Consider the following 25,428-nt stretch of genomic DNA (forward strand, 5'->3'; position numbering starts at 1 on the left):
TTGTTTTCCTCCAGCAATTTCTCTTTTTCAGTATTCCTCCAGACTAATGTCTTTTCTGACACTAAATGTTGGAAGCAGGATTGCTGTTTTTGATAGTGCAGCTGTCCCTGGGCAGACCAATACAAGGTTTGAGACCAGTTTTTCTCCCCTAGATATATGACGCCAAGACTTTCTTGTTAATTATAGGTGTGTTAATAAATCTTTCCTTTTTGCCATGGAAGGAAACATTGTCTAGTGGCTAGATCAGGGATCTGCAGACCAAGACTCCATAATAATGCTTTCCTATCTTCATTAGTGTCAATGAGTCAGTGCACTCCAACAGATAGGCCACTGGGCTGTGAATATGGCACCTTTGTTATTGTCCCAGCTTTGCTGTTGAATTACTGTGTGATCTTGTTCAAGTCACTTCACTGGTGTGTGCCTCAATTTCCCCATGTGTAAAGTGGAGATAAGGCACATCCACCTTTCTAAAAGTGCACTGGGCTCTGTGGATGGAAAGGTGCAATGATACAATTGCTAACAATTATCAGTGGTGCGTGTGAACTATACCTTGCACACAAATAATGAAGAAGTAATTGCCCGAATTTACAGCATAACCAGCGTAACACCTGACTAATATGTCAAGTGGATCAGACAAAGTAAACTTGAGTTTGAAGTACGTGTGGGTTGGATGAGCAGAGGAGGATTTCCAGAATGAATTTTGCAGGGACAGGTGCCACGTACCGGGGGTGCTTGTGGCGAATGTGGTTTGATGACGTGGCTGACAGGAAAGAATACTGTACAGCAGTGGTCCCCAACCTTTTTGTGGCCAGTAACACACTCATGTTTTCAGAAGAGTGTGGTGGGCACCAACAATTTTTCAAGGTTTATTTTGTATTTGTACATTAAAGAATACAAAAAACATCATATTTAATATTACGTAGTATATGAATACATAAGATAAAGAGTAATTTTACATGTAAAAGGTATTAATTAAATTATTCGGCAATTACTCTTTTACCTTACCACTTGCTCTTTTTTATCTACCTGTAAGAAAAATTAAGGGTTTTTTAAAAAATAAATATCATAAACTGTTTTCATCTTATTTATTTTAAAAAAGTAAGACATTGTTGAACTGCTAGTCCAAATATGTGTATTATTCTTACTTTAACATAGAATGAAGCCTGCAGCCCCAGAGTTCTCTATCTCCGGCAGGCACAGGGCCACAGTTTCTCTCTGGCTTAAGCCGCAGTCCTGCACCTGCCAGAGACAGAACACTGGCGCCCACAGCCTGAAGCCCTGGAGTTCTCTGTCCCTGGCAGTCACGGGGCCCTGGCTTCTCTCCATCTTAAGCCGTGGCCCTGCGCCTGCCAGGGACAGAGAACACTGGTGCCCACAACCTGCAGCCCTGGAGTTCTCCGTCCCCAGCAGGCATGGGGCCGTGGCTTCTCTCCAGCTTAAGCCGTGGCCCTGTGCCTGCCAGGGACCGAGAATACTGGCACCTGCAGCCCCGGAGAAACCGGAGAGAAGCCGCAGCCCCATCCCTGCCAGGGACAGAGAACACCGGCGCCCATAGCCTGCGGGCCCCGAAGTTCTCTGTCCTCTTCAGGCATGGGGCCGCGGCTTCTCTCCCCTGCTGGGCACTAGGCGGGCGCACATAAATGCACTGGTGGGTGCCATGGCGCCTGCGGGCACTGCGTTGGGGACCACTGCTGTACAGCATGCTTCTCAAGGCTGTAAAGCATGGAGGGAGATTGCTGGCCAATGACTCCTGTGTTTTATGTTTCCTGTTCATTGTGATGGGACTTTGTGGTGCTTTGCTCTATGAGAAAATAATAACTATTATCATTAATGTGTTTATGAAGTCTTTTGAGATCCTTGAATGAAAGGCACTGTGTGCAGCAGCCTTTCAAAGCTTTCAGGGAAATTAACCAGCTAGGCACAGAATCTACTTTCCAACCCTTTACTATGATGGTAATTGGAAGGAAGAACTAGTGATATTTTGCTATCCCTTTGTCAAGCAGGAGAGTAGAATTTTGCAAGGCTGACATAAGTGCAAAGAATTATATTTTCGAATGAGACACAGTATCACTCTCCACCAGTTTGTTAGATCCTCTTTAATTGCATTTTCCAGTCCTGCAGGAATGGTAAATATGTTTGAGCATGTCAGAACTGTACTCTGCTGAGTTGCCCTGCAGAGATTTCAACACCATGCTGCGACCCAGCCATCAAATAGTATTGGTAAATCCACCTGTCAGAAGTTGATACATGTAGAATAACATTGATTAGAAGGAAATTCGGATGGAGAACCAGTCCTGTAAAAAGGATTCCATCTGCTTAAATTCCTTCATTGGAGGTGATGGCTTCCAAATTGGAATAACAAGAAGAGTCTCTTTTTTTTTTAATAAGAATTATTCTCTTTCTATTTAACTATTTTTATCTCTGCATTTTCCCCCCATAGGCATTTTACCTAAGGAAAATATACTGCCTGCTGCATAAGCTTGAACTGTAATTGAAAGTTAACCTTTGGACACAGTAGGAGTTGTGCTGATTAATCAGTCCCTAGCATCTTTCAGTGCTTTCTGATTATCACAGAGAGAAGTCCTAAAATAAGTCCTAAAATAGAAAATCAGAAATCAATTCATGGGCCTTTGCAGTCTTTTTACAGATAATGCATATTTTAATAAACTCGGTTTGAAGTTTGACTCTTTGGAGGATTTTATCAGGAGTTAAAAAATGGGCTTATTTCTTGTGCCACTGAAGAAAGCTGGGGGCAGATTATCCATCCAACAACTTCAGGATCGGCTGTATGAGCTTGGCCACTTTTGACACGATAGTAGGCAAATTAGGGAAATTTAGTCTAAATGAAATTACTATGAGATGGGTGCACAACTGGTTGAAAGACTGTACTCGAAGAGTAGCTATCAGTGGTTCGCTGACAAACTGGGAGGGCATATCTAGTGGGGTCCCCTGGGGGTAGGTCTGGTATACTGTTAAATATTTTCATTAATGACTTGGATAATGGAGTGCAGAGTATGCTGATAATATTTGAAGATGATATGAAGCTGGGAGGAGTGACAAGCAACAAAAATAATAAAAGGTTTAGAAAACCTGACCTGTGATGACAGGTTAAAAAAAGCATGCTTCGTCTTGAGAAAAGAAAACTGAAGGGGGACTCGATAACCGTCTTCAAATATGTGAAGGGCTGGTATAAAGAGGATGGTGATCAATCGTTTTCCATGTCCACTGAAGGTAGAATAAGAAATAATGGGCTTAATCTGCAGCTGGGGAAATTTAGGTTAGCTGTTAGGAAAACCCTTTAACTGTAAGGATAGCTAAGAATTGGAATAGTCTTCCAAGGAAAGTTATGGAATCCCCATCCTTGAGGTTTTTTAAAAACATTGCCTGTCAAGGATGGTCTAGGTATACTTCCTTCTGCCTCAGCGAAGGGGGATGGACTAGATGATCTGTTGAAGTTCCCATCTAGCCCTACATTTCTATGATTTAGAAAGGAAAGGATGTTTTTGTGACTATTGCACCAAATTGGCCCTCTGGAAGTAGGGATTCAGTTCCTGGACTCTGCTGCCAACTGCCCTGTGTCCTTGGGCAAGTCACTTAATCTCCCTGTGCCACAATTCCCCATCTGTAAAATGTGGGTGACAATGCATTCTTTCTTCTTCTCAGCCTGTCTTGTCTATTCAAGTCTCTGCTCCATATGAGGCAGCTGGGACGTCAGAGACCAGATTCAAGTATTTCATATGAGGCAGATCAGCAAATTTAACTTGAGTCTCACATAGCACTAACCAGCTGGCCAGTCTGGGACTGGTTTCTTTCCTGTATATTTTAGCAAAAAAATTCAAACCTCAAAATTTTTCTCCAAATGGAATTAATCTTTTCTGGCCACCCTAATGGGCCGTAGGCCCTGATCCGATGCCCGGTGATGCCTTACAAGGAAAATAAATAAATAAAAAGCACATGGAAGTAGTTTGAATGCCTTCAGAGCACTTCTCCTCCGCAACCCCTGCCCGGGTGGTGGTGGTGGTAGTGGTGGCTTCTGTTAAGACCTTTGATATATCCAGAAGAAACTGAGATGCATTTTGTCCTCCCAATTAGGTATGTAAAGTAGCACCACAGACTTAACTTACAATAAAGAACAAGGGGCCTACTGATCTCTCTTTATGCAGGCAGGGCCGGCGCTTCCATTTAGGCAACCTAGGCAGTCGCCTACAGCACCAGGATTTGTGGGGGCGGCAATTCGGGGGTGAGGGGTCCTTCGGCGCTCCGGGTCTTTGGCGGCAATTCTGTGGTGGGTCCTTCACTCGCTCCGGGACCCGCCGCCAAAGTGCCCCGAAGACCGGAGCACGGAAGAACCCCCCAGCCGCAGAATTGCCACCAACGACCAGGAGTGCGGAAGGACCTCCGCCTAGGGCACCAAAAACCCTGGCGTCGCTCCTGTATACAGGCTAAACTCCTCTTCATTTGTGTAGGATTGGGTAGCATTTCATAGATTTATCATAGCTTTCAAGGCCAGCAGGGAGCATTGTGATCATCTAGTCTGACCTTCTGCATAACACATGCTGTAGAACTTCCCCAAAATAATTCCTAGAGCAGATCTGTTAGAAGAACATCCAGTTTGAAATACTGAATTTACGTACAACCAGTCAAATGGCTGGATATAATCAACAGTCGTGACTGAAATGCCGAAGGGAGGACATGCCGTACGGCTCAGGAGCGCCTGCAACAACGGACCATTCTATTCAGAGATCTTAATATCTTAAACACAGAGACAGGTCTTGTCCATTATCTGTGGACATGAAAGACCTCATGGCACTTTTTATAAGAGCAGGGCTTTGTGCCTGTGCTAACGTCCAAATTTACTCATTCCATCTTTGCTGTGACCGCTGATTTCAGCTCTGCCATCTTAAAGTTCCCTTGCATATCAATAATATTGCATGCGTTTGTTTGAAATAGACTTTGTGATCTTTCAGGATGAGAGATACTTTTATGCATGTCTACCTATCTTACAGTCTTCTATTGTCCAATCACCTCTATAGAAAATAGTAATGATAGTAGAGACTGCTGCTTGAAAAGCAAGGAAGAAAAAACTGATGAGTACCAACATTTTCAAGTGTACACATGTGGCTCTATCTAGTGATGTATCTTTTATCTGCTATATTAAGAGTCACACAAGGTTCACCTTAGATTTGAATTAGAGTTCAGTCATCAGAACACATCTGCTTTGTTCTGTAGCCTTGCATACTGTCTGTTACAGCTGTCCCCCTATTCCATTTTGTTTCTTACAGCTGTCCCCATACTCCATTTTGTTTTTGTTCTCCTCCTGTGGCCGCCCTTCCCTGGCTGTTAAGTTGTTTACCAGGGCCACTGCCCTTCTCAAAGAGAGGGCCCCTTAAGTTGTTTAACAAGAGCCATTGCCCTTCTCAAAGGGATGGCCACTTGTGCTGCGTGCTAAATGGGACCACTGCCCTGTTCAAAGGGTTAGTCCTGTTATCACCTCGTTGAACCTGGGCTCGGTGTAGGGCAGGCAATGTCCAGAGCTGCAAGACCAATTATGTTTTTAAGATCTTGGGCATGAGTCATAGGCCTCATGTGCTTTTGAGTCACCTATTGCACAGGACTCTGCCCAGACATGTTTCTGTGCTCACCTGCAGTTTTTCCCTGTGCCTCCTCCCCTGTGACAGAGGGAGCCTATCAGGATTACTGGCGGGAAACTGCCTGAGTTTGCCTTTAAAAACAGACATTTTTGAAACAAACATCAGAAAGGTTCCTACATTTGTAATAACCTTAGTCCCAGATCTGGACCTTAGCGTCCAAAATATGGGGGTTAGCATGAAAACCTCCAAGCTTAGCCACCAGCCTGGACCTGGTACCTGCTGCCACCACCCAAAAAATTAGAGTGTTTTGGGGCACTCTGGTCCCTCTGAAAAACCTTCCCTGGGGACCCCAAGACCCAAATCCCTTGAGTCTCACAACAAAGGGAAATAATCCTTTTTCCCTTCCCCCCTCCAGGTGCTCCTGGAGAGATACACAGACACAAGCTCTGTGAAACTACACAGAGAGACTCCCCCCTCTCTGTTCCCAATCCTGGAAACAAAAAGTACTTTCCTATTCCCCCAGAGGGAATGCAAAATCAGGCTAGCAATCCAACACACAGATCTCCCCGATTTCTTCCTCTCACCAATTCCCTGGTGAGTACAGACTCAATTTCCCTGAAGTAAAGAAAAACTCCAACAGGTCTTAAAGAAAGCTTTATATAAAAAGAAAGAAAAATACAAATGGGCTCTCTGTATAAAGATGATACAACACAGGGTCAATTGCTTAAAAGAATATTGAATAAACAGCCTTATTCAAAAAGAATACAAATCAAAGCACTCCAGCACTTATATTCATGCAAATACCAAAGAAAAGAAACCATAGAACTTACTATCTGATCTCTTTGTCCTTACACTTAGAAACAGAAGACTAGAAGGTAGAAACTACTTCTCCAAAGCTCAGAGAAAGCAGGCAGGCAGAAAACAAAGACAAAGACTCAGACACAAACTTCCCTCCACCCAAAGTTGAAAAAATCCGGTTTCCTGATTGGTCCTCTGGTCAGGTGCTTCAGGTGAAAGAGACATTAACCCTTAGCTATCTGTTTATGACACGCCCCCCAAATTGCAGACAGTGGGGAAGCTCACTGGCGGCGATTTCCTTCTAGAACATTAAAATAAACAGATTAATACAACACATGCACCTTTACATATACTCCTAAGTATATAACTAACAGACTTCTACATTTTAAGAACACTTTTTAACTACTGAATTCTGGGAAACTCTCACGGGAGAGTGCATCAGCAACTTTATTAGAAGCTCCTGTGATGTGTAGAATTTCAAAATCAAAATCTTGGAGAGCTAAACTCCAACGAAGAAGTTTCTTGTTGTTCCCCTTGGCAGTATGAAGCCACTTTAGTGCAGCATGGTCAGTTTGTAGTTGGAACCGCCGTCCCCAAACATATGGGCGTAGCGTTTCCAGGGCGTACACAATGGCATAGCATTCCTTTTCACTGACTGACCAGTGACTTTCCCTCTCAGACAGTTTCTTGCTGAGAAACACGACAGGATGGAAGTTGTGGTCTGTTGCTTCCTGCATGAGCACTGCTCCTATACCACGCTCAGATGCATCTGTGGTTACTAGGAATGGCTTGTCAAAGTCCGGGGCCCTGAGCACAGGGTCAGACATGAGCATCGCCTAAGCTGGGTAAAGGCCTTTTGACACTCATCAGTCCACTTAACGGCATTTGGCTGGGTCTTTTTGGTCAGGTCGGTCAATGGGGCAGTGATTTGGCTGTAGTGTGGTACAAATCGCCTGTAGTATCCGGCCAAGCCTAAGAAGGATTGGACCTGCTTCTTTGACTTTGGGACAGGCCACTTTTGGATAGCATCCACCTTGGCCTGTAGGGGGTTTATGGTTCCTCGACCCACCTGGTGCCCCAGGTAAGTCACTCTGTTTTGGCCATTTGACACTTTTTGGCCTTAACAGTTAGTCCTGCCTGCCTGATGCGCTCAAAGACCTTTTCCAGGTGTAGTAGGTGTTCGGGCCAGGAGTCTGAAAAAATGGCCACATCATCGAGGTAGGCAACTGCAAATTCTCCCAGTCCAGCTAGTAGACCATCTACCAGCCTCTGGAAGGTGGCGGGTGCATTTCGAAGGCCGAAAGGAAGGACATTGAATTCATACACCCCCGCATGGGTGACGAATGCTGACCTCTCCTTGGCAGGTTCATCTAGTGGTACTTGCCAGTACCCCTTGGTTAAGTCTATTGTAGAGATGAACTGGGCACGTCCCAACTTTTCCAATAGCTCATCGGTACGTGGCATTGGATAGTTGTCCGGACGAGTTACAGCATTTAGCTTACGGTAGTCCACGCAAAAGCGTATTTCCCCATCTGGTTTGGGTACCAGAACCACTGGAGATGCCCATGCACTGGTAGATGAGCGGATTATACCCATCTGTAGCATGTTCTGGATCTCCCGTTCTATAGCAGCTTGGGCATGAGGAGACACTCGGTAGGGTGGGGTTCTGATTGGGTGAGCATTACCTGTATCAATGGAGTGGTATGCCCGTTCAGTCCGTCCTGGGGTGGCTGAGAACAATGGGGCGAAGCTAGTGCACAGCTCCTTGATTTGTTGCCGCTGCAGACGTTCCAGGGTGGTTGAGAGGTTCACCTCTTCCACGCCACGTCTTTTTTCCCGTCGTAGTAGACACCGTCAGGCCACTCAGCATCATCTCCCTGGACTGTAAACTGACAAACCTGTAAGTCTCTGGAATAGAAAGGCTTGAGAGAATTAACATGGTACACTTTAGGCTTTAGTGAGGAATTGGGAAATGCTATGAGGTAGTTTACAGCTCCCAGGCGCTCTTGGACCGTGAATGGCCCTTCCCATGATGCTTCCATCTTATGGGCCTGTTGCGCCTTCAAGACCATAACCTGGTCTCCTACCTTGAAGGAACGTTCTCTGGCATGTCTGTCATACCAGGCCTTTTGCTCTTCTTGAGCATCCTTTAGGTTCTCTCTAGCAAGGGCTAAAGAGTGTCGGAGGGTGCTTTGTAGGTTGCTTACAAAGTCCAGAATGTTAGTTCCTGGAGAAGGCGTAAACCCCTCCCATTGCTGCTTCACCAACTGTAATGGCCCCTTAACCTCGTGACCATACACAAGTTCAAACGGTGAAAACCCTAAACTGGGATGTGGTACAGCCCTGTAGGCAAACAGCAACTGCTGCAACACTAGGTCCCAATTATTGGAGAATTCGTTGATGAATTTTCGTATCATGGCCCCCAAAGTTCCATTGAACCTTTCCACCAGGCCATTGGTTTGATGGTGGTACGGGGTGGCAACCAAGTGATTCACCCCATGAGTTTCCCACAGTTTTTCCATGGTCCCTGCCAGGAAATTAGACCCTGAATCTGTAAGGATGTCGGAGGGCCAACCTACCCTGGCAAAGATGTCTGTTAAGGCCAGGCACACAGTGTTAGCCCTGGTGTTGCCTAGAGCTACTGCTTCCGGCCATCGGGTAGCAAAGTCCACTAAAGTCAGTACGTACTGCTTTCCTCTGGGCGTCTTTTTTGGGAAAGGGCCCAGAATATCCACAGCTACTCGCTGAAATGGGACCTCAATTATGGGGAGTGGCTGGAGAGGGGCCTTGACCTGGTCTTGAGGCTTTCCCACTCTTTGGCATACCTCACAAGACCGGACATACTTGGCAACGTCCTTGCCCATCCCCTCCCAGTGGAAGGACTTCCCCAACCGGTCTTTGGTTCTGTTCACCCCAGCATGCCCACTGGGATGATCATGGGCTAAGCTTAAGAGCTTCCCCCGGTACTTAGTTGGAACCACCAACTGTTTTTTGCGGCTGCCATTCTTCCCGGTGTCCACCAGAAAGAATTTCCTTGTATAAAAGTCCTTGGTCTATAACAAACCGGGATCGATTAGAAGAGCTGAGAGGCGGTGGGGTGCTCCGTGCCGCCGCCCAAGCTTTCTGAAGGCTGTCATCCGCTTCCTGCTCAGTCTGGAACTGTTCCCTTGAGGCTGGGGTCACCAGTTCTTCCTCAGACTGTGGACTTGGGCTTGGTCCCTCTGGAAGCGATGTAGGTGATGGGGTTGTTTCCGTTGCTGGTGAACCGCTCTCCGCTGGTGCACCTGAGGGTATTTCAGGCTCTGGCTGAGCCTTTTGGGTATGGCTGTCTGTTGCTTCTGCCAGTTGTGGCTCGCTGGCGCCCTCTGGCGTTGAGTTTGAAGATGTGGTTGCACTTGCTGGTGCTGGTTGCTGTTCCAGTTCCGGGCCTGGGACTGGAGGTGCTGTGGCTGTTTCAGTGGTTGGCATGGAATCCGGGTCCACTACCTCTGTCTGGGTCTCTGGTAACACAGACGGGGCCTCTGTGGACGGCTCAGGAACAGGAATGGGTCTGGAAGCTTGCCTGGTTTGGCTACGTGTAACCATTCCCACTCTCTTGGCCCGCCTCACCTGGTTGGCCAAGTCTTCCCCCAGTAGCATGGGGATAGGATAATTGTCATAGACTGCAAAAGTCCACATTCCTGACCAGCCTTTGTACTGGACAGGCAGTTGAGCTGTAGGCAAGTCTACAGCTTGTGACATGAAGGGGTAAATTGTAACTTTGGCCTTTGGGTTGATGAATTTGGGGTCAACGAAGGATTGGTGGATAGCTGACACTTGTGCCCCCGTGTCTCTCCACGCAGTAACCTTCTTTCCGCCCACTCTCAAATTTTCCCTTCGCTCCAAGGGTATTTGAGAGGCATCCGGGCCTGGGGATCTTTGGTGTGATGGTGGTGTAATGAATTGCACTCGCATGGTGTTCTTGGGACAGTTGGCCTTGATATGTCCCAGTTCATTACACTTAAAGCATCTTCCATCTGATGGATCACTGGGCCGAGGTGAGTTACTGGAGACTGGTGAGGTTGAAGGGTAGGGTATCTGTGGCTTTACTTGGGTGGTATGTGGGGTCTTTGGCTGTCCTCGGTTGTAGGGTTTATGGTCTGTGTGCCCCCTGGGGTAATCGTTCCCCTTGACAGTAGCTTTCTTGCTTTCTGCCAGTTCCATCCATTTGGCTCCAATCTCCCCCGCCTCAGCGATATCTTTGGGATTTCCATCTTGTATGTACCGTGTGATGTCTTCAGGAACACCATCCAAGAACTGCTCCATTTGTATGAGGAGGTGCAGTTCTTCCAAGGTTTGAATGTTGTTTCCTGTTATCCAGGCCTCATAGTTTTTTGCAATGTAGTAGGCGTGTTTGGGAAATGACACCTCGGGTTTCCACTTTTGGGTTCTGAAGCGCCGACGGGCATGATCTGGGGTTATCCCCATTCTGTATCTGGCCTTGGTTTGAAAAAGTTTATAGTCATTCATTTGCAGCTTAGGCATTTCAGCTGCCACCTCTGCTAAAGGTCCACTGAGCTGTGACCTCAATTCTACCATGTACTGGTCTTCGGGGATGTTGTACCCAAGACAGGCTCTTTCAAAATTTTCCAAGAAGGCCTCGGTGTCATCACCTGCCTTGTAGGTGGGAAATTTCCTGTGCTGTGGAGCAATAATTGGCGCCGGGTTGTTAGGGTTGGCTGGCACAGGCAGCCCAGCTTTTGCAACTCCAGTTCATGTTTCTCTGTTTTTCCTTCTCTTCATTCTCTTTTTGTTGTTTTTTCCATTTCTTTTTGGTGTTTTTCCATTTCTTTTTGGTGTTTTTCCATTTCTCGGTGGTGGGCCGCCTCCTCTTCTTCTTGCTTCCTTCTGTGGGCCAACTCTTCTTCTGCTTGTTTCCTTCGGTAGGCTATCTCTTCTTCTTCTAGTTTTCTTTTGTGTGCTGCCTCTTGGGCTGCCTGTTCTCTTTGGAAGGCTGCCAGTTTCATGCTTTCTTCCTTTTCTTTCATCTCCATCTGTTGCCTGTGTTCAGCTTCTTTGATTTGTTCTTCGGCCTCAATTTTTGCCTTAGAAGTCATGGTTCCTGTTTTCTTGTGTTGGGGTGCCCTCCGGTGTTTATCTTCTGAACTGCAGGTTCTGTTGCCTCCTGAAGTCTGCCTAGCAACAGTGCTTTTTTCCTTTTCTCTCTCTAGCTAATGTTCAATGAAGGGAAACCAGAAAAACCACTTTATTTGCATGCATATAAGTGCTGTTACTTGCCTCCTAATGGGAGGGCTATTGCATGACAAAAGACCCTCAACAGTTTGGTAATGGCTTCTTGCTTAACATGCAAGCCACAAACTGCCAGAGAGAGCAGAAAAAAAAATTCTCTCTGGTTCCCTTTTTAAAACCAACTGCTTCTCTCTCTGCTAAAAAGCCCTTAGCAGAGAAAAGAAAAATATAATATTCCTACTGGCTTCTGGATTCTGTCTATATCCCACCGCTGCTACTCATGTCATAACCTTAGTCCCAGATCTGGACCTTAGCGTCCAAAATATGGGGGTTAGCATGAAAACCTCCAAGCTTAGCCACCAGCCTGGACCTGGTACCTGCTGCCACCACCCAAAAAATTAGAGTGTTTTGGGCACTCTGGTCCCTCTGAAAAACCTTCCCTGGGGACCCCAAGACCCAAATCCCTTGAGTCTCACAACAAAGGGAAATAATCCTTTTTCCCTTCCCCCCTCCAGGTGCTCCTGGAGAGATACACAGACACAAGCTCTGTGAAACTACACAGAGAGACTCCCCCCTCTCTGTTCCCAATCCTGGAAACAAAAAGTACTTTCCTATTCCCCCAGAGGGAATGCAAAATCAGGCTAGCAATCCAACACACAGATCTCCCCGATTTCTTCCTTTCACCAATTCCCTGGTGAGTACAGACTCAATTTCCCTGAAGTAAAGAAAAACTCCAACAGGTCTTAAAAGAAAGCTTTATATAAAAAGAAAGAAAAATACAAATGGGCTCTCTGTATAAAGATGATACAACACAGGGTCAATTGCTTAAAAGAATATTGAATAAACAGCCTTATTCAAAAGAATACAAATCAAAGCACTCCAGCACTTATATTCATGCAAATACCAAAGAAAAGAAACCATAGAACTTACTATCTGATCTCTTTGTCCTTACACTTAGAAACAGAAGACTAGAAGGTAGAAACTACTTCTCCAAAGCTCAGAGAAAGCAGGCAGGCAGAAAACAAAGACAAAAGACTCAGACACAAACTTCCCTCCACCCAAAGTTGAAAAAATCCGGTTTCCTGATTGGTCCTCTGGTCAGGTGCTTCAGGTGAAAGAGACATTAACCCTTAGCTATCTGTTTATGACAACATTGCTGCCTGATCTGATCAGCCAGGGGTTTTGGGGAGTCCTTTCTCCGCTCTCGTTTTATTTTTGAGCATTCCCCGGTTTTTTAAACCCCCCCCACGAAGAACAAATTGCTACCTGAGAGATCTCCTGATTATTGAGACTGTACCAAGCCCTCCTTGCTTTTTCTGATGTTGCTGCTGCTTCTGACTTTGCTGCTGCCTTGGGGACTGGTAAGAATCCCTCTGTGAAACTTTCCCTACTTTTATTTTATTATTTTAGCTGCTGGCTCTGTTTCCCCAGCACACAGACTCAAGCTAAACCTTGGTCTGTGTCTTAAAACCTCTCTTAAACTCCGCAGCGCTTTGCTGCTAAAAATAAGTTTGTGCCGCTGCTAAGCTCTGCTCCTGTGGGCTTTGCCTTGGGGCTTCCTGCTTTCAGCTGTATCCATTGCTGCAGCCACCATCCCTTGGCTTCCTTGGGAGCTGCCTTGGGAGCTGTATCCTGGGCACATACCACTCTGCCCTCTGTGACTTCCCCATAGCATAAGATGCGCCATAGGTTTTGTTTTTTTAGTTTAGTAAGTCATAGTTTGTTAAGATTGTAGAGCTTGTAAGTTCACCTGCCTTGTTATAGTTTACTGTTTTGTTGCTCCATATAGTTTCTTGTTATAGTTTTGCTTAGAATTGTGATATTTGTTGTTTTGCCTAGTCATTGGTTAAGATAGATAAGGTTTTTGCTGCTTAAATTCATCTTCCCGCTGTTCCGATCTCTCCCTGAACTTTCCCGTGTCTGTTTTTCCCCCGCTCCAATCTCCCCCTCTGTGTGCTTCTCCGTGTCTCCCTGTTATAACCCTTTGCTGCTTTTTCCCCCGCATCTGCACTCTCTCTGAACTTCCCAACTCCTTGCTGCTTCCCCCCAGCATCTGCATCACCCTCCAAACTTCCCAAACCCCTTGCTGCTTCTCCCCCTGTGAAACTTCCCAAACCTTTGCCACTTTTTTTTTCCTTTGTTTTTGGTGTCCACTTGTTGCTTAAACCTCTCTCTAGCCCTTCTTTACACTTCTCCGCTGCCCCTCCCCTACCGAAGATCACCATCACACTGCTCCATTGTCCTTACCCTGCAGGGCTTCAGAGTCTCACTGCTTCCAGCCGCACACTCCTCTCATCAGTTCCACTAATCATTCACTCCCCTCCCCCCTCCTGTTCCTTGACCCAGCCTTTAGGTACACTCTTGCAGATTGTCTGCTATCCTAGCCTCGCAAATTAAGTCATTACTTTTCTTTTATACCGTTACATTGCATAATTTCACTTATCTCCCATATTGTATTATTGCACTGTGATTCACATTTTACTTGTAATTGTAACACCCCATTGGTTGCTTCCACTTTTCTGATATATTTTGTATTTGCATTGATACCATTGTGTTACATTGTGTATAAGGCCACTAATCACTTAATACATTCTATCTAAGATTGTTGACCATTTTATATAGAAGCAACCATTTTATTTTGCATTTCTTTTTGATACGTTTATTGACTGTACTGTATCCCATTGTGCTGAACCCCACTTACTGTACCCCACTGTTAGAACTCCCTACACTGTTCAATAAGAAGAACCCCTCCCATCATTGTCTATTGTAAACACCCTATACACCCAATCCCATTGTATTTCATTGTTAAATTCCCACCCCTTCCTTTTCCCTTTAATAAAGAAATTAATTGGCACCCCACCTGTATGGTAATTGCTCCCCAAGATCCCATATGCCTGCAGGCAGGGACACATACAACCAGTAGTTGAACTGCTCATGAGGTGACCCCTTCTAATTCAAAGAGAGGTAACCTCTAGTAGCATGTAAAATTCAGTTTCTGAATAGCTTTTATTTTCTTTTTTGCACTTGCCTCTGCCAGTAATGAATAAGAGTTTATGCCTGTATTGTCCTTCACTTCTGCAGCTGGATGACAAGAGACTTCCCAGCTGACTTCCCCACTCACCAGGATTTTGAGTATTCTGGATTGGGGTGTGTCTCTCTCTCTGTCTCTTGAAATTTTTTACTACACCTATACCCCATTATAACGCCACCCGATATAACACGAATTTGGATATAATGCTGTAAAGCAGCGATCCGGGGGGGCGGGGCTGCGTGCTCTGGCGGATCAAATCAAGTTTGATATAATGCGGTTTCGCCTATAACATGGTAAGATTTTTTGGCTCCCGAGGACAGCATTATGTCGAGGTAGATGTGTATCTGCAACAGAGAGTCCCGTGGCACCTTATAGACTAACAGATGTATTGGAGCATGAGCTTTCGTGGGTGGCTTTTTACAGATCCAGACTAAGACAGCTACCCCTCTGATGCTCTCTGCAGTCATCTCTGAGACTATCATGCTGTTCATTCAGTTAACACCAAGGGAAGGGTGACTGGGGTGGGGGATGCATTTTATGATGAATATTGTAAGTGCCACATCTGAAATATGCTGTTTTCATCAGCCCAAGAGATGCGTTTCTAAACCTGAACCATGGTCACTACACGCCAGTGTGATGTGACACTGTACTGTCAAGCTGATCCAGTCAATGTTTATTAATTAGAGCACTTACAGTATATCTAGTAACTTGAGGTTCTGAATAACCCACTTTTAAAGACCGATTCTGGGGTGGATGTAGTTCACTGCTGTCTCATAAAAGCCCAGTTACATAAAGAATTGTGTGAGACTGCCTCGGCTGAGTGACTCAATAGTATTTAGATATTAAGGTGAAAGAGTCTCCAGAAGTGCTAGCTTCTTTGGGAAATCTCTGAGTTTAACAAACAGTGTAGGGTTCCAAGTAATGCAACATTAAAATGCTTATGCTAGTAAAAAGCTCTTTAAAACCTTTATTATTTGTGAATCTATAAATCTTCCAGCAGTGTAGGCTGAGGGCTGCACACCATGGGAGACTGAAGGAGACCTATGGGATACCCAAACCAGATATAACTGGAGTAATTGCATTTCAGTCTCCTGCACACCACTTTTCCACCATACTTTAAACTTTATCTATTTTAGGCTTTTCTGGATTTCAAGTTCATTGCACTTTTAGATTTATGTTTAAGAAGACCAGAAACGGTGTCAGCTGAGTCAGAAATGGCTAGTTATCTGGCCAAGTCTATTACCAGTGAAGGAGTGGCTTTAATTGTCTCAACTTTTGGTTTGAAACCTGTAACTTCCTTAGAGCAACAGATTCAGCTCCCAGCAGCATTAACTTCTCTTTTGATACAGATACATGCAGTGTTTAATTGGAGCTGCAGTGACCAGAGTGCTGGCTCAGCTGTTGTTGCCCAGCACTGTGTCACACTGGGTTAATCCTGCTGTCCTTATTCACATGAGTGGCCTCGAATGGACTCTGAGTGAGTAAGGTGCTATAGGATGAAGCTGTTGTTTTCTATATAAGTTGTATCCCAGACTGCCATGCAGAGTTACATTACGCTCGGAGTAGGAGTTTCTGTTAATTGTCATGGAAGAAGGGAGAAGAGAGATGACAGGAACAGAACCACAAGGTCATAGAGCAAGGCAGGCTCTTCCACAATGCACTGAGCTGCAGACAGAAGTCTCTTGTGCCCAAAGGGGAGTGTGTGTGGATGGATAGAAGAGAAGCCAGTGCTAGTTGCACTGCAAGAATCGGAGAGAAAGAGAGAGACACCATGTTGGTCCTGCTGGCACTTAGCAAGTCTGGGTAGGCTTTTAAAGGCATGAAGAACAATTTTGACCTGGATACTGAAATGAAGTAGCGGGAGAGTATGTAGCTGATGTGATGGTTGTTCTTTACATTCTGTATGTGCTGGAGAGCTAGGGCCTGGGGAAGCCTACCTGGAGACAGTGTGAGGTGAAGATGGCATTGATGAAGACTTCCACAGAGGCAAAGTAAGACTCACAGAGTGACAGATAAAAAGTAATAATGTAGCAGAGAAATGCCAAGGGCCAAATTCCCTTCTGGCATTACTGAAGACAGTGTAGCTATATCAGCTGGGAATTTTGGCCCTAAATAGAAAAATGAAATAATAGTAATTGCACATCCAAAGAGATGTGCTGGAAATTCACCTAGGTCATATGATACAAAAGTCCCTCCTTCAAAAAAAAAATAGAACCAAGTTGTGATTTTTTGGTGGGGTGGGGGTGAGAGGGGACTTTGTATTTGAAAGCATCAGCTTACAAAAGCAAAGGGGGGGAGAGTGTGTGAGCTGAGGAAAGTTAAATCTATAAAGGCGGCCCAAATCACTGGGAATCCCAAGCACTGTGTTACTGAGGAATTCATGTGTGAAGTTGGCAAATTTATGGGCTTATTTTGACATACTGTATGAAGAACTTAATTTTTTCAACACTTTTCTGTTAGAAAAAGCATATAAAACTCATCTGATGGGAATTCACTCCATTTCCTGGTGATTTTTTTTTTCCTGTTTCCTATTACATGGTTAGTGATGGTAATTACAGACCCCGTTTGTACCTTGTGGATTTTGCCTATGCCGAAGAGCTTTCTTGGCACGTGCAAGTCTCCTTGTAGAAGGTTTTTAAATAACTGGCCCTCGGTAGGCATTGTTGCAGCACTCTTGATTAGACAGAAGGAGCCTCCCCTCTCATCCTGTTTTTGTACAATATAGTAACTGCTTTTCTCACACATTTGTCCCCACAAGGGACCCATAAACCATGATTTAGATGTTCATTATAATATCTCCCAGTAGCACTGCTATAGTGAAGGGGCCTTTTTTCAAGGTATTTTAATAAAAGTCATAACAAGCTTACTCCGTTCTAGGACTTGCGGGCCAAGTGCTTACCCTTTGAGCCATATAAAGAAAAGATGTAAATAAAATAATAGTCAAAACAAAGGGTAACTATTTTTAAGCAAAAAGAGTGTTTTGTTTTTAAATAGGAAAACAATGAAATACAATTTTCCTAGAACAGGAGAAGTGAGCAACAGTGAAGTCTCTGATAAGTCATCTGCCCCATCCCCTGATCAGTGGAGGATTTTTCTTACAGTGTAACCTTCACCGAATTTGTCTGGTGCAGTTTGAAATGACTCAAATGATATGGGAGTTCACCAGTTCCTTAGCAGAGCTATTCCACACATTTAGGAAATTCTTCTTGATAATCAGCCTAAATCAGTGGTCCCCAACGTGGTGCCATGGTGCCCGCCAGGGCATTTATGTGCGCCTGCTTAGTGCCCGGCAAGAGGGAGAAGCTGCGGCCCCGTGCCTGCCAGGGACAGAGAACTCCAGGGTTGCAGGCTGTGGGCGCCAGTGTTCTCGGTCCCTGGCAGGCACGGGATGGCAACTTCTCTCCAGCTTCTCCGGGGCTGCAGGCGCCAGTGTTTTCTGTCCCCGGCAGGCGCGGGGCTGTGACTTCAGCTAGAGAGAAACCGCAGCCCTGGGCCTGCTGGCAACAGAGAACTCCGGGGCTGCAGGCTTCATTCTATGTTAAAGTAAGAATAATCATAGAATATCAGGGTTGGAAGGGACCTCAGTAGGTCATCTAGTCCAACCCCCTGCTCAAAGCAGGACCAATCTCTAGACAGATTTTTTGCCCCAGTTCCCTAAGTGGCCCCCTCAAGGATTGAGCTCACAACCCTGGGTTTAGCAGGCCAATGCTCAAACCACTGAGCTATCCCTCCCCCCGAATAATAAATATATCTGGACCAGCAGTTCAACAATGTTTTACTTTTTTAAAATAAATAAGATGAAAACTGTTTGATATTTAGTTTGTAAAAATTCCTTAATTTTTCTTACAGGTAGACTAAAAAAGAGCAAATTCACATGGTAAGGTGAAAGAGTAGTTATCAGATAATTTAATTATACCTTTTACATGTAAAATTACTCTTTTTATCTTATGGATTCATATATTATGTAATATTAAATATGATGTTTTTGTATTATTTAATGTACAAATACAAAATAAACCTTGAAAAATTGTTGGTGCCCACCACACTCTTCTGAAAACATGAATGTGCTGCTGGCCACAAAAAGGTTGAGGACCACTGGCCTAAATGTTCCTTAGTCGTGTAATGTAACCCCCCCTTAGTACAGCTACAGTGCAGCATCTTGCTCTTAGACAATTTCTCTTCCTCATTGATCTTTACACCTCTCAGGCCTTGATTCAGCAAAGTACTGACACACATGCTTAATTTTAAGCAGGTGAGTAATTCCATCCTTGTTGAGCAAAGCACTTAACTACATGCATAAGTTAAGTCACTGAGTTCAATAACATTTAAACACATGCTTAAAGTTATGCTTGTGCTTTGCTGAATCAGGGCCTCATAAGAATAACCCTACTAGGTCAGACCCATGGTCCATCTAGCCCAGTATTCTGTCTTCCAACACTGACCAATGCCAAGTGCCCCAGAGGGAATGAACAGAACAGGTTATCGTCAAGTGATCCATCCCCGTCACCCATTCCTAGCTTCTGGCAAACAGAAGCTAGGGCCATCATCCCTGCCCATCCTGGTTAATATCCTGGTTACCTATCCACCATGAGTTTATCTAGTTCTTTTTTGAACCCTGTTATAGTCTTGACCTTCACAACATCCTCTGGCAAGGAGTTCCACAAGTTGACTGTGTTGTGTGAAAAAATACTTCCTTTGTTTGTTTTAAAGCTGCTGCCTATTAATTTCATTTGGTGATCCCTAGTTCTTGTGTTATGAGGAGGAGTAAATAACACTTCCTTATTTACTTTCTCCACACTGGTTATGATTTTATAGAGCTCTGTCATATCCTCCTCTCAGTCATCTCTTTTTTTAAGCCTCAGGTATTTGATGACCCATATATAAGAAGGATAAATTATGTGATGGAAACAAAGTATTCCTTTTATATGCTGTGTATTCTACATGCTTTACACACAAATATAGATGAAATCTTGGCTCCTCTGAAGTCAGTGGGTATTTTGCCATTGATTTCATTGAGTCCAGGATTTCACCCATGGAGTCGGTGGGCCTGACACCATTTTTGGAGTAAATCAGGATTAGTGCCAATGTGGAAAGGGAAGTAGCTCTATTTAAGTCAAATATGTTATACTAGTTTACAAGAGATCAGAATTGGGCCCAGAGTTCCTCCTACTACGAACAATATGATAGATTCTAGGATCTAAATGACAGGAAAACCCAAAATGTGGTTTCAACCGCGCCATAGTGGCAGACCCACAGATGGATCCTCCCATTTCCTCCCTGGTTCTAGATGCACCTTTTCACTGCCAGTCACTGGCCTGCTTCATCCAGTTGCCTCTCTCTGGTTCTGGCTCCATTCTACTGGACCGCTGATGTTGAACGTGAGCTAACAGTAAAATGCCATCTTTGAACCACCATATTGTGCCTTGGTATTGTAGGTTATCAGAACGTGTATAGGATGCAATACAGGAGCACAGATGTTAGAGCTATAAATTATGTATCCTAGTCCAGTTCCCTGTGAGTACAAGGCATAGAGCAGATATTAAACTGATAGTACATACAGTCTTGGCCAAGAGGATGTAGTTGTGTTGCAGTGATTAGACACAACTGGCTGAAATAAACGTGGTGTGTCAGGCTTTAAATTTATTTTTACGGATTTTGTTGTTAACTGTAGTGTTTGGAGTTTAAATAGTTGTCATCTGCCCCTAGCCAAACTTTCCCTTAGTGCTAGTGCTGAAGGTTTTCCCTTAGTGCCAATCCTTTGATTTTTGATTGACTTTTGCCCCTTCTAAATAATAATTTAAATATTTCCATCCACTCTTTTAATCTTGCAATAAATACCAAACTGAGTGTAAGCCACAGTATGTTTTGATTTAAGAGGTAAGTGTTTACTGCAGGGGCGGGCAAACTTTTCGGCCCGAGGGATGCATCGGGTTTCGTAAATTGTATGGAGGGCAGGTTAGGGGAGAGGGTCGTGGCCTGGCCCCCACCTCTTATCTGCCCCCCCTGGGACTTCTGCCCCATCCAACCTCCCTATTCCTTGATGGCCCCGCTGCGAGCTCGCCCCATCCACGCACCCCCATTCCCTGTCCCCTGACTGCCCCTGGACTCCCACTGCCCCATCCAACCCCTCCTCTCATTCCTGACAGCCCCCGTCCCAGGACCCCTGCCCCATCCAACCACCCCTTCTCCCTGTCCTGTGACTGCCCCCGGAACCCCTGCCCCTGTCTGCTCCCTCATCCAACCCCTCTCTCCTTCCTCCCCAAGACCCCTGCTGCCATTCAACCCCCTGTCTCCCCTGACCGCCCCACCCCCTATCCATACCCCCGCCCCCGACCACCAGCTCAAACTCCCCGCCCTCTATCTAACCCCCCGATACCCTTTACCATGCAGCCTGGAGCACCAGTGGCTGGCGGCGCTAGCGCCGGGCCACTCTGACGCTGCCACCACACAGCACAGAGACCAGGTCAGGCCGGGCTCTGCAGCTGCGCTGCCCCAGAAACTCACAGCCCCACCACCCCAGAGCATTGCGTCCGTGGCAGAGCAAGCAAGCTGAGGCTGCGGGGGAGGGGAGACAGCAGGGGAGGGGCCGGGTGCCAGCCTCCTGGGCCAGGAGCTTGGGGGCCGGGCAGGACGGTCCTGCGAGCCGTAGTTTGCCCACCTCTGGTTTACTATTACACTCAATATGGCAAGCCTTGGAAATGAGAGATATTTATTTGTCTTTCCTTTACTCTCAAAAAATAGAGGGAAATGAGTGGTCATTATTAACTACTATTAGCCTGTTATACCGAGGTTCATCTTGAATTCCTATTGTCTATAGTGTGAGTTGTGATGCTCAGCTCCAGAGTACATCAGGCCATAATCGTGTAAGCCCGTCTTCAATATTTGGTTTCTTTTGAGCACAATAAACCAGTCTGGAAACATAGAGACATATTTTACTGCTATTGCAACAATACGCATTGATTTTTTTTCCTGTAAATAACATTGCAGGTAATTTTATTGCAGGGAAAAGCTGATCTACTTCAATAATTAAGTATTTTGACAAAATATTTTTTGTGTTTATTTCTCATAGCAGTTTCTCCTGTGTCTTGTGTTTGTGCGTGTGTGTATGCCCCCTTGTGCTTGTGCATATATATTCTATCTGGCATAGTGATAGGAACAAAATCCACACTTATATAGCTATGAAGCGGTGGTCCCATCTCCTATTTGCAACTTCTCAACTTCACTTGGTACCATAACAACATTTCAAATAAGGAAGGAAGTGAAGAGAAGCATCTGCCTCTACAGACATCTTTGTCTTGGCTCCTTCTAAAACTCACTCTTCATTCTTCCACTCCCCAGCACTCGAGTGGCTTGATTTCTTGCTCTTAGTCTCTCTAACCTAAAATATTCCATAAAAACCCTCTTAAAATATAGACTCATATTTTCAAATGTGACTCAAAATGTAATATGGGTGCCTCCATTTTTTCAGGTTCCCAAACTAGCCGGGGGAGTAATGATTACTTTAAAAGGGAACCATCATGAGGATGTTCAGAAGTAAAGTTTCAGTTTGCAGGGCAGATCTGTTATTTACGATGAGGTCAGGATTTACAGAACAGGACTAGGGGGAGGACTATTACCTAGATGCCAACAAAATATACATTTTCATTTTTATTTATGTATTAGTAAGCTGAGAGCTGGTGACATGTGCCAAACTGATAGCCTGGACTCTGAACTAGAATGTCCACAGAGCAGGTACATCAGGACGCTTCTGCTAGCAGGACAGTGTGCCGATAGGCATGGTTTGGGACACAGATAATTTATACTTTCCTTTTATCGGTAGTTGTTATAAATTGGTTCCCGGTAGTCTATTAGATACTCTTTCTTTTGCATATTGTAAGACTGAATAAAAAGCTTAAACTATAAAACCCAACCCTCTGCTGTCTGATGAGATGAACTCAAGTCTCTTCTCTTTTATACTCTTTCAGATTGTTCTAATCTGATCACCACACAAATACTGTTATTTTAATGTTGAAGACTCAGACAAAAGTGCCATGGATGTGAAAGAGAGAAAACCATACCGATCTCTGACCAGGCGCCGTGACACCGAGCGACGCTACACTAGCTCCTCGGCAGAGAGCGAAGACAGCAAAATACCCCAAAAGTCCTACAGCTCCAGCGAGACGCTGAAGGCTTACGATCAAGACTCCAGGCTGACCTACAGCAATCGGGTCAAAGACATGGTGCACCAGGAGGCTGATGAATTCTGCCGAACGGGTAAGTACATTTCGTAAGGTGCTGCTGTAAGAAGTGTGAGTTAATCAACTCTATGCTGAGGTCCAGAGGTAGATGAGGGAATAACTCAAAGCTATAAAGTGTTCTGAGGTGCTCACAGAGGAATGTCTTTAAGACATTGCACAGAGCAATGAGAGAAAACACTAGGGGAAGATCAACATGGCTTTGTTGGAAGGAAAGCCAGTGCCTGTGGCATGCATAGGTAATGACGTCCCTGGACAGTGTGGTGGCAGTGACTGAACCTGGGACTTCTTGAGCATGAGATCTATTTCCTGAACTGAAAGACCAAGTTCAGTAGCATGGAAGCAATAGCATAAACATCTTTACATACCCTAGCCATTAGAGGGAGACGAAGAGCCATACTGGGTGAGCGTGGGTTGCACATAGATACTATGCAGTCAGTACTGAGCCCAGACAGTCTTAGGTTGGAAGAAATAGGGTTTCCTGTCAATCCAGGAAAGTGTGAATTGGGCAGCTAAAGTGAAATGGAACATACAGTAGTGCAAATGATGAACAGAAAGATTGACAGAGGCTGTCCATGACTTCTACTATATACCCCTGACTAAAACTGGGGCCGGGGTGGCAGATCGGGAGGGCTGCCTGGAAGATGCTGTGGGTGCTGAGGAGGGGGGTGCTGCGAGTGTTGGGGAGGGCGTCACATGTTCAGGGGTGGAGGGAGTGCAGGTGCTGCAGCGGGGGCTAGGGCAGGCTCCCTACCCGGCTCCTGGGAAGCGGGGACCCAAGCTCCTAGCTCCACATGCTGCCTCCGCTCTGCCCCAAGCCCCAGTTCTGCACCTCCCATTGGCTGGGAACCGCGACCAATGGGTGCTGTGGGAGCGATGCCTGTGGGCAAAGGCAGCACATGGAATGGGAGCTGTGGGAGGTAAGTTCCTGTCTCCCTTCTTGAGACGCCCCCCTCCCCAGGTAAGCACCGCCCCACACCCCAACCCCCCGCCCTGAGCGCCCGCACACCTGAACTCCTGCTACTGTGGGGTGCAGGGGGCCGAGACTTCCGCAGCAGTGTCTGGTATGCCTGGCCCAGGGGTGGCCAAGCTGCTCAGGCGGCTCCCAGCCCAGGTGCACCAGCTGTTGCAGAAGTCATGGAGGTCATGGAAAGTCATGGAATCTGTGACTTCTGTGACCTCCGTGACAAACATGGAGCCCTACTTATAGGGCCAGATTCTCAAAGGTGGATGCACATGACTGCACACATCTAATTTGTGTGTGAAACTATCACAAGATTGCATGCAAATCTGATATTTTGTGCATGTGCCCATAGACATGCTCCTTGTTCTTTAGAAATTGCAAGTATGATTAACTAACTTAATCATACTTAGCAATTATATAATGTCCTCCAACCTAGGCTCTCAAAACACTTCTGTCTCTAACTACCTATGAAGTTACAAGCAAAAGAAAGACCTGTTAGGTTATCAGACCTGTTCTACAGGTAGATATAGCTACACTGAGTCAAAATGATGTTAAATGACCTGCATAAGGTTACAGAGGCAGGAACAGATCCCAGGAGTTCAGATTCCTCATTGCCTTCTCTAACCATTAGAGCACACTGCACCTACAGATTTTGTCATTCTTCTTCAAGTGCTTGTTCATATTGATTCCATGTTAGGTGTGCGTGCACTGTGGGCACCATTACTGGAGATTTTTCCCTCAGTGGTATCCATTGGGCTGGCTCTAGCACTCTTTGATGCTGCACACTTACACACTGGTATAAGGGATCCTGCCGACCCTGCACCCACCCAGTTCCTTCTTACTGCCTGTGATGGTTGCTGGAGCAACAACTCTTGCTTCGGCAAGGCGTTTTTCAATGGTTTCTTCTCTGTATCCCAGTTTATTAGTCTTAGTTTAACTGTAATGTAAATATTGTAAATAATACTAGTATAGATAGTTAAAACCCTTCCTTTATCACTGAGGGGCTCCCGTTGCCAGCCATGCCCCCCCTCCACCTTCCCCCCAGCCCCTGGGCTTCAAACCTTGTGCCTCCTGTGGCACTGCAGTTGTCTGAAGTGTCTGGGAGCTCTGTCAGCTTTGTCAGGACTTTAAGCCTCATACAAACAAAGACAGAGAGGCTAGACTGAGGGTTATCCTAATGGAAGATGCTGTTAGGCCAGATTCAAAGCCACGCCACTCAGATTTGGCACCGAGCACTTTGACCTCAGTGCAAAGCACTTTTCCGACACCGCGCGTGTCCCAGCATCTTTCTCCATCTCTGGTACCAAGAAGAAACATAAAAAGAGGGCGCTTACTGGTGCTGAAGAAAGGCAAGCAAGGGGAAAACAGTAGAGTGCAACCCGTGTCGGCCCATTCCTCCACCCCCAGTCCCAGATGGCACCATCAACTTCACCCAGAATGTTGAATCCTGTGCAGGACCCCCAGCTGATGCCAGAAAGTCATTGTGGCGCCAGTGAAATCATGGTGCCTTCAACCCTGGAAGCCTTTGCAGTGGCCAGGGACTACTTATTGCTCCCAATACCGCCAACTCCAATGGGACAA

At 45.6% G+C, this 25,428-nt stretch overlaps 1 protein-coding gene across 7 annotated transcripts in view; it reads left to right on the forward strand.

Moving 5' to 3' along the window:
- TENM4 (teneurin transmembrane protein 4) overlaps positions 1-25,428 on the forward strand; it is a 1,003,172-nt gene that overhangs the window by 527,262 nt on the left and 450,482 nt on the right. For all 7 annotated transcript variants that reach the window (XM_050940297.1, XM_050940246.1, XM_050940262.1 and 4 more), the window contains exon 3: positions 22,614-22,902. In XM_050940297.1, the coding sequence (XP_050796254.1) occupies positions 22,680-22,902 (223 nt within the window). In that variant the 5' untranslated portion in view covers positions 22,614-22,679. The remainder of the gene's footprint in view (positions 1-22,613; positions 22,903-25,428) is intronic.

This window comes from Gopherus flavomarginatus, chromosome 1 (assembly GCF_025201925.1).
Source record: "Gopherus flavomarginatus isolate rGopFla2 chromosome 1, rGopFla2.mat.asm, whole genome shotgun sequence".
NCBI lineage: Eukaryota > Metazoa > Chordata > Testudines > Testudinidae > Gopherus > Gopherus flavomarginatus.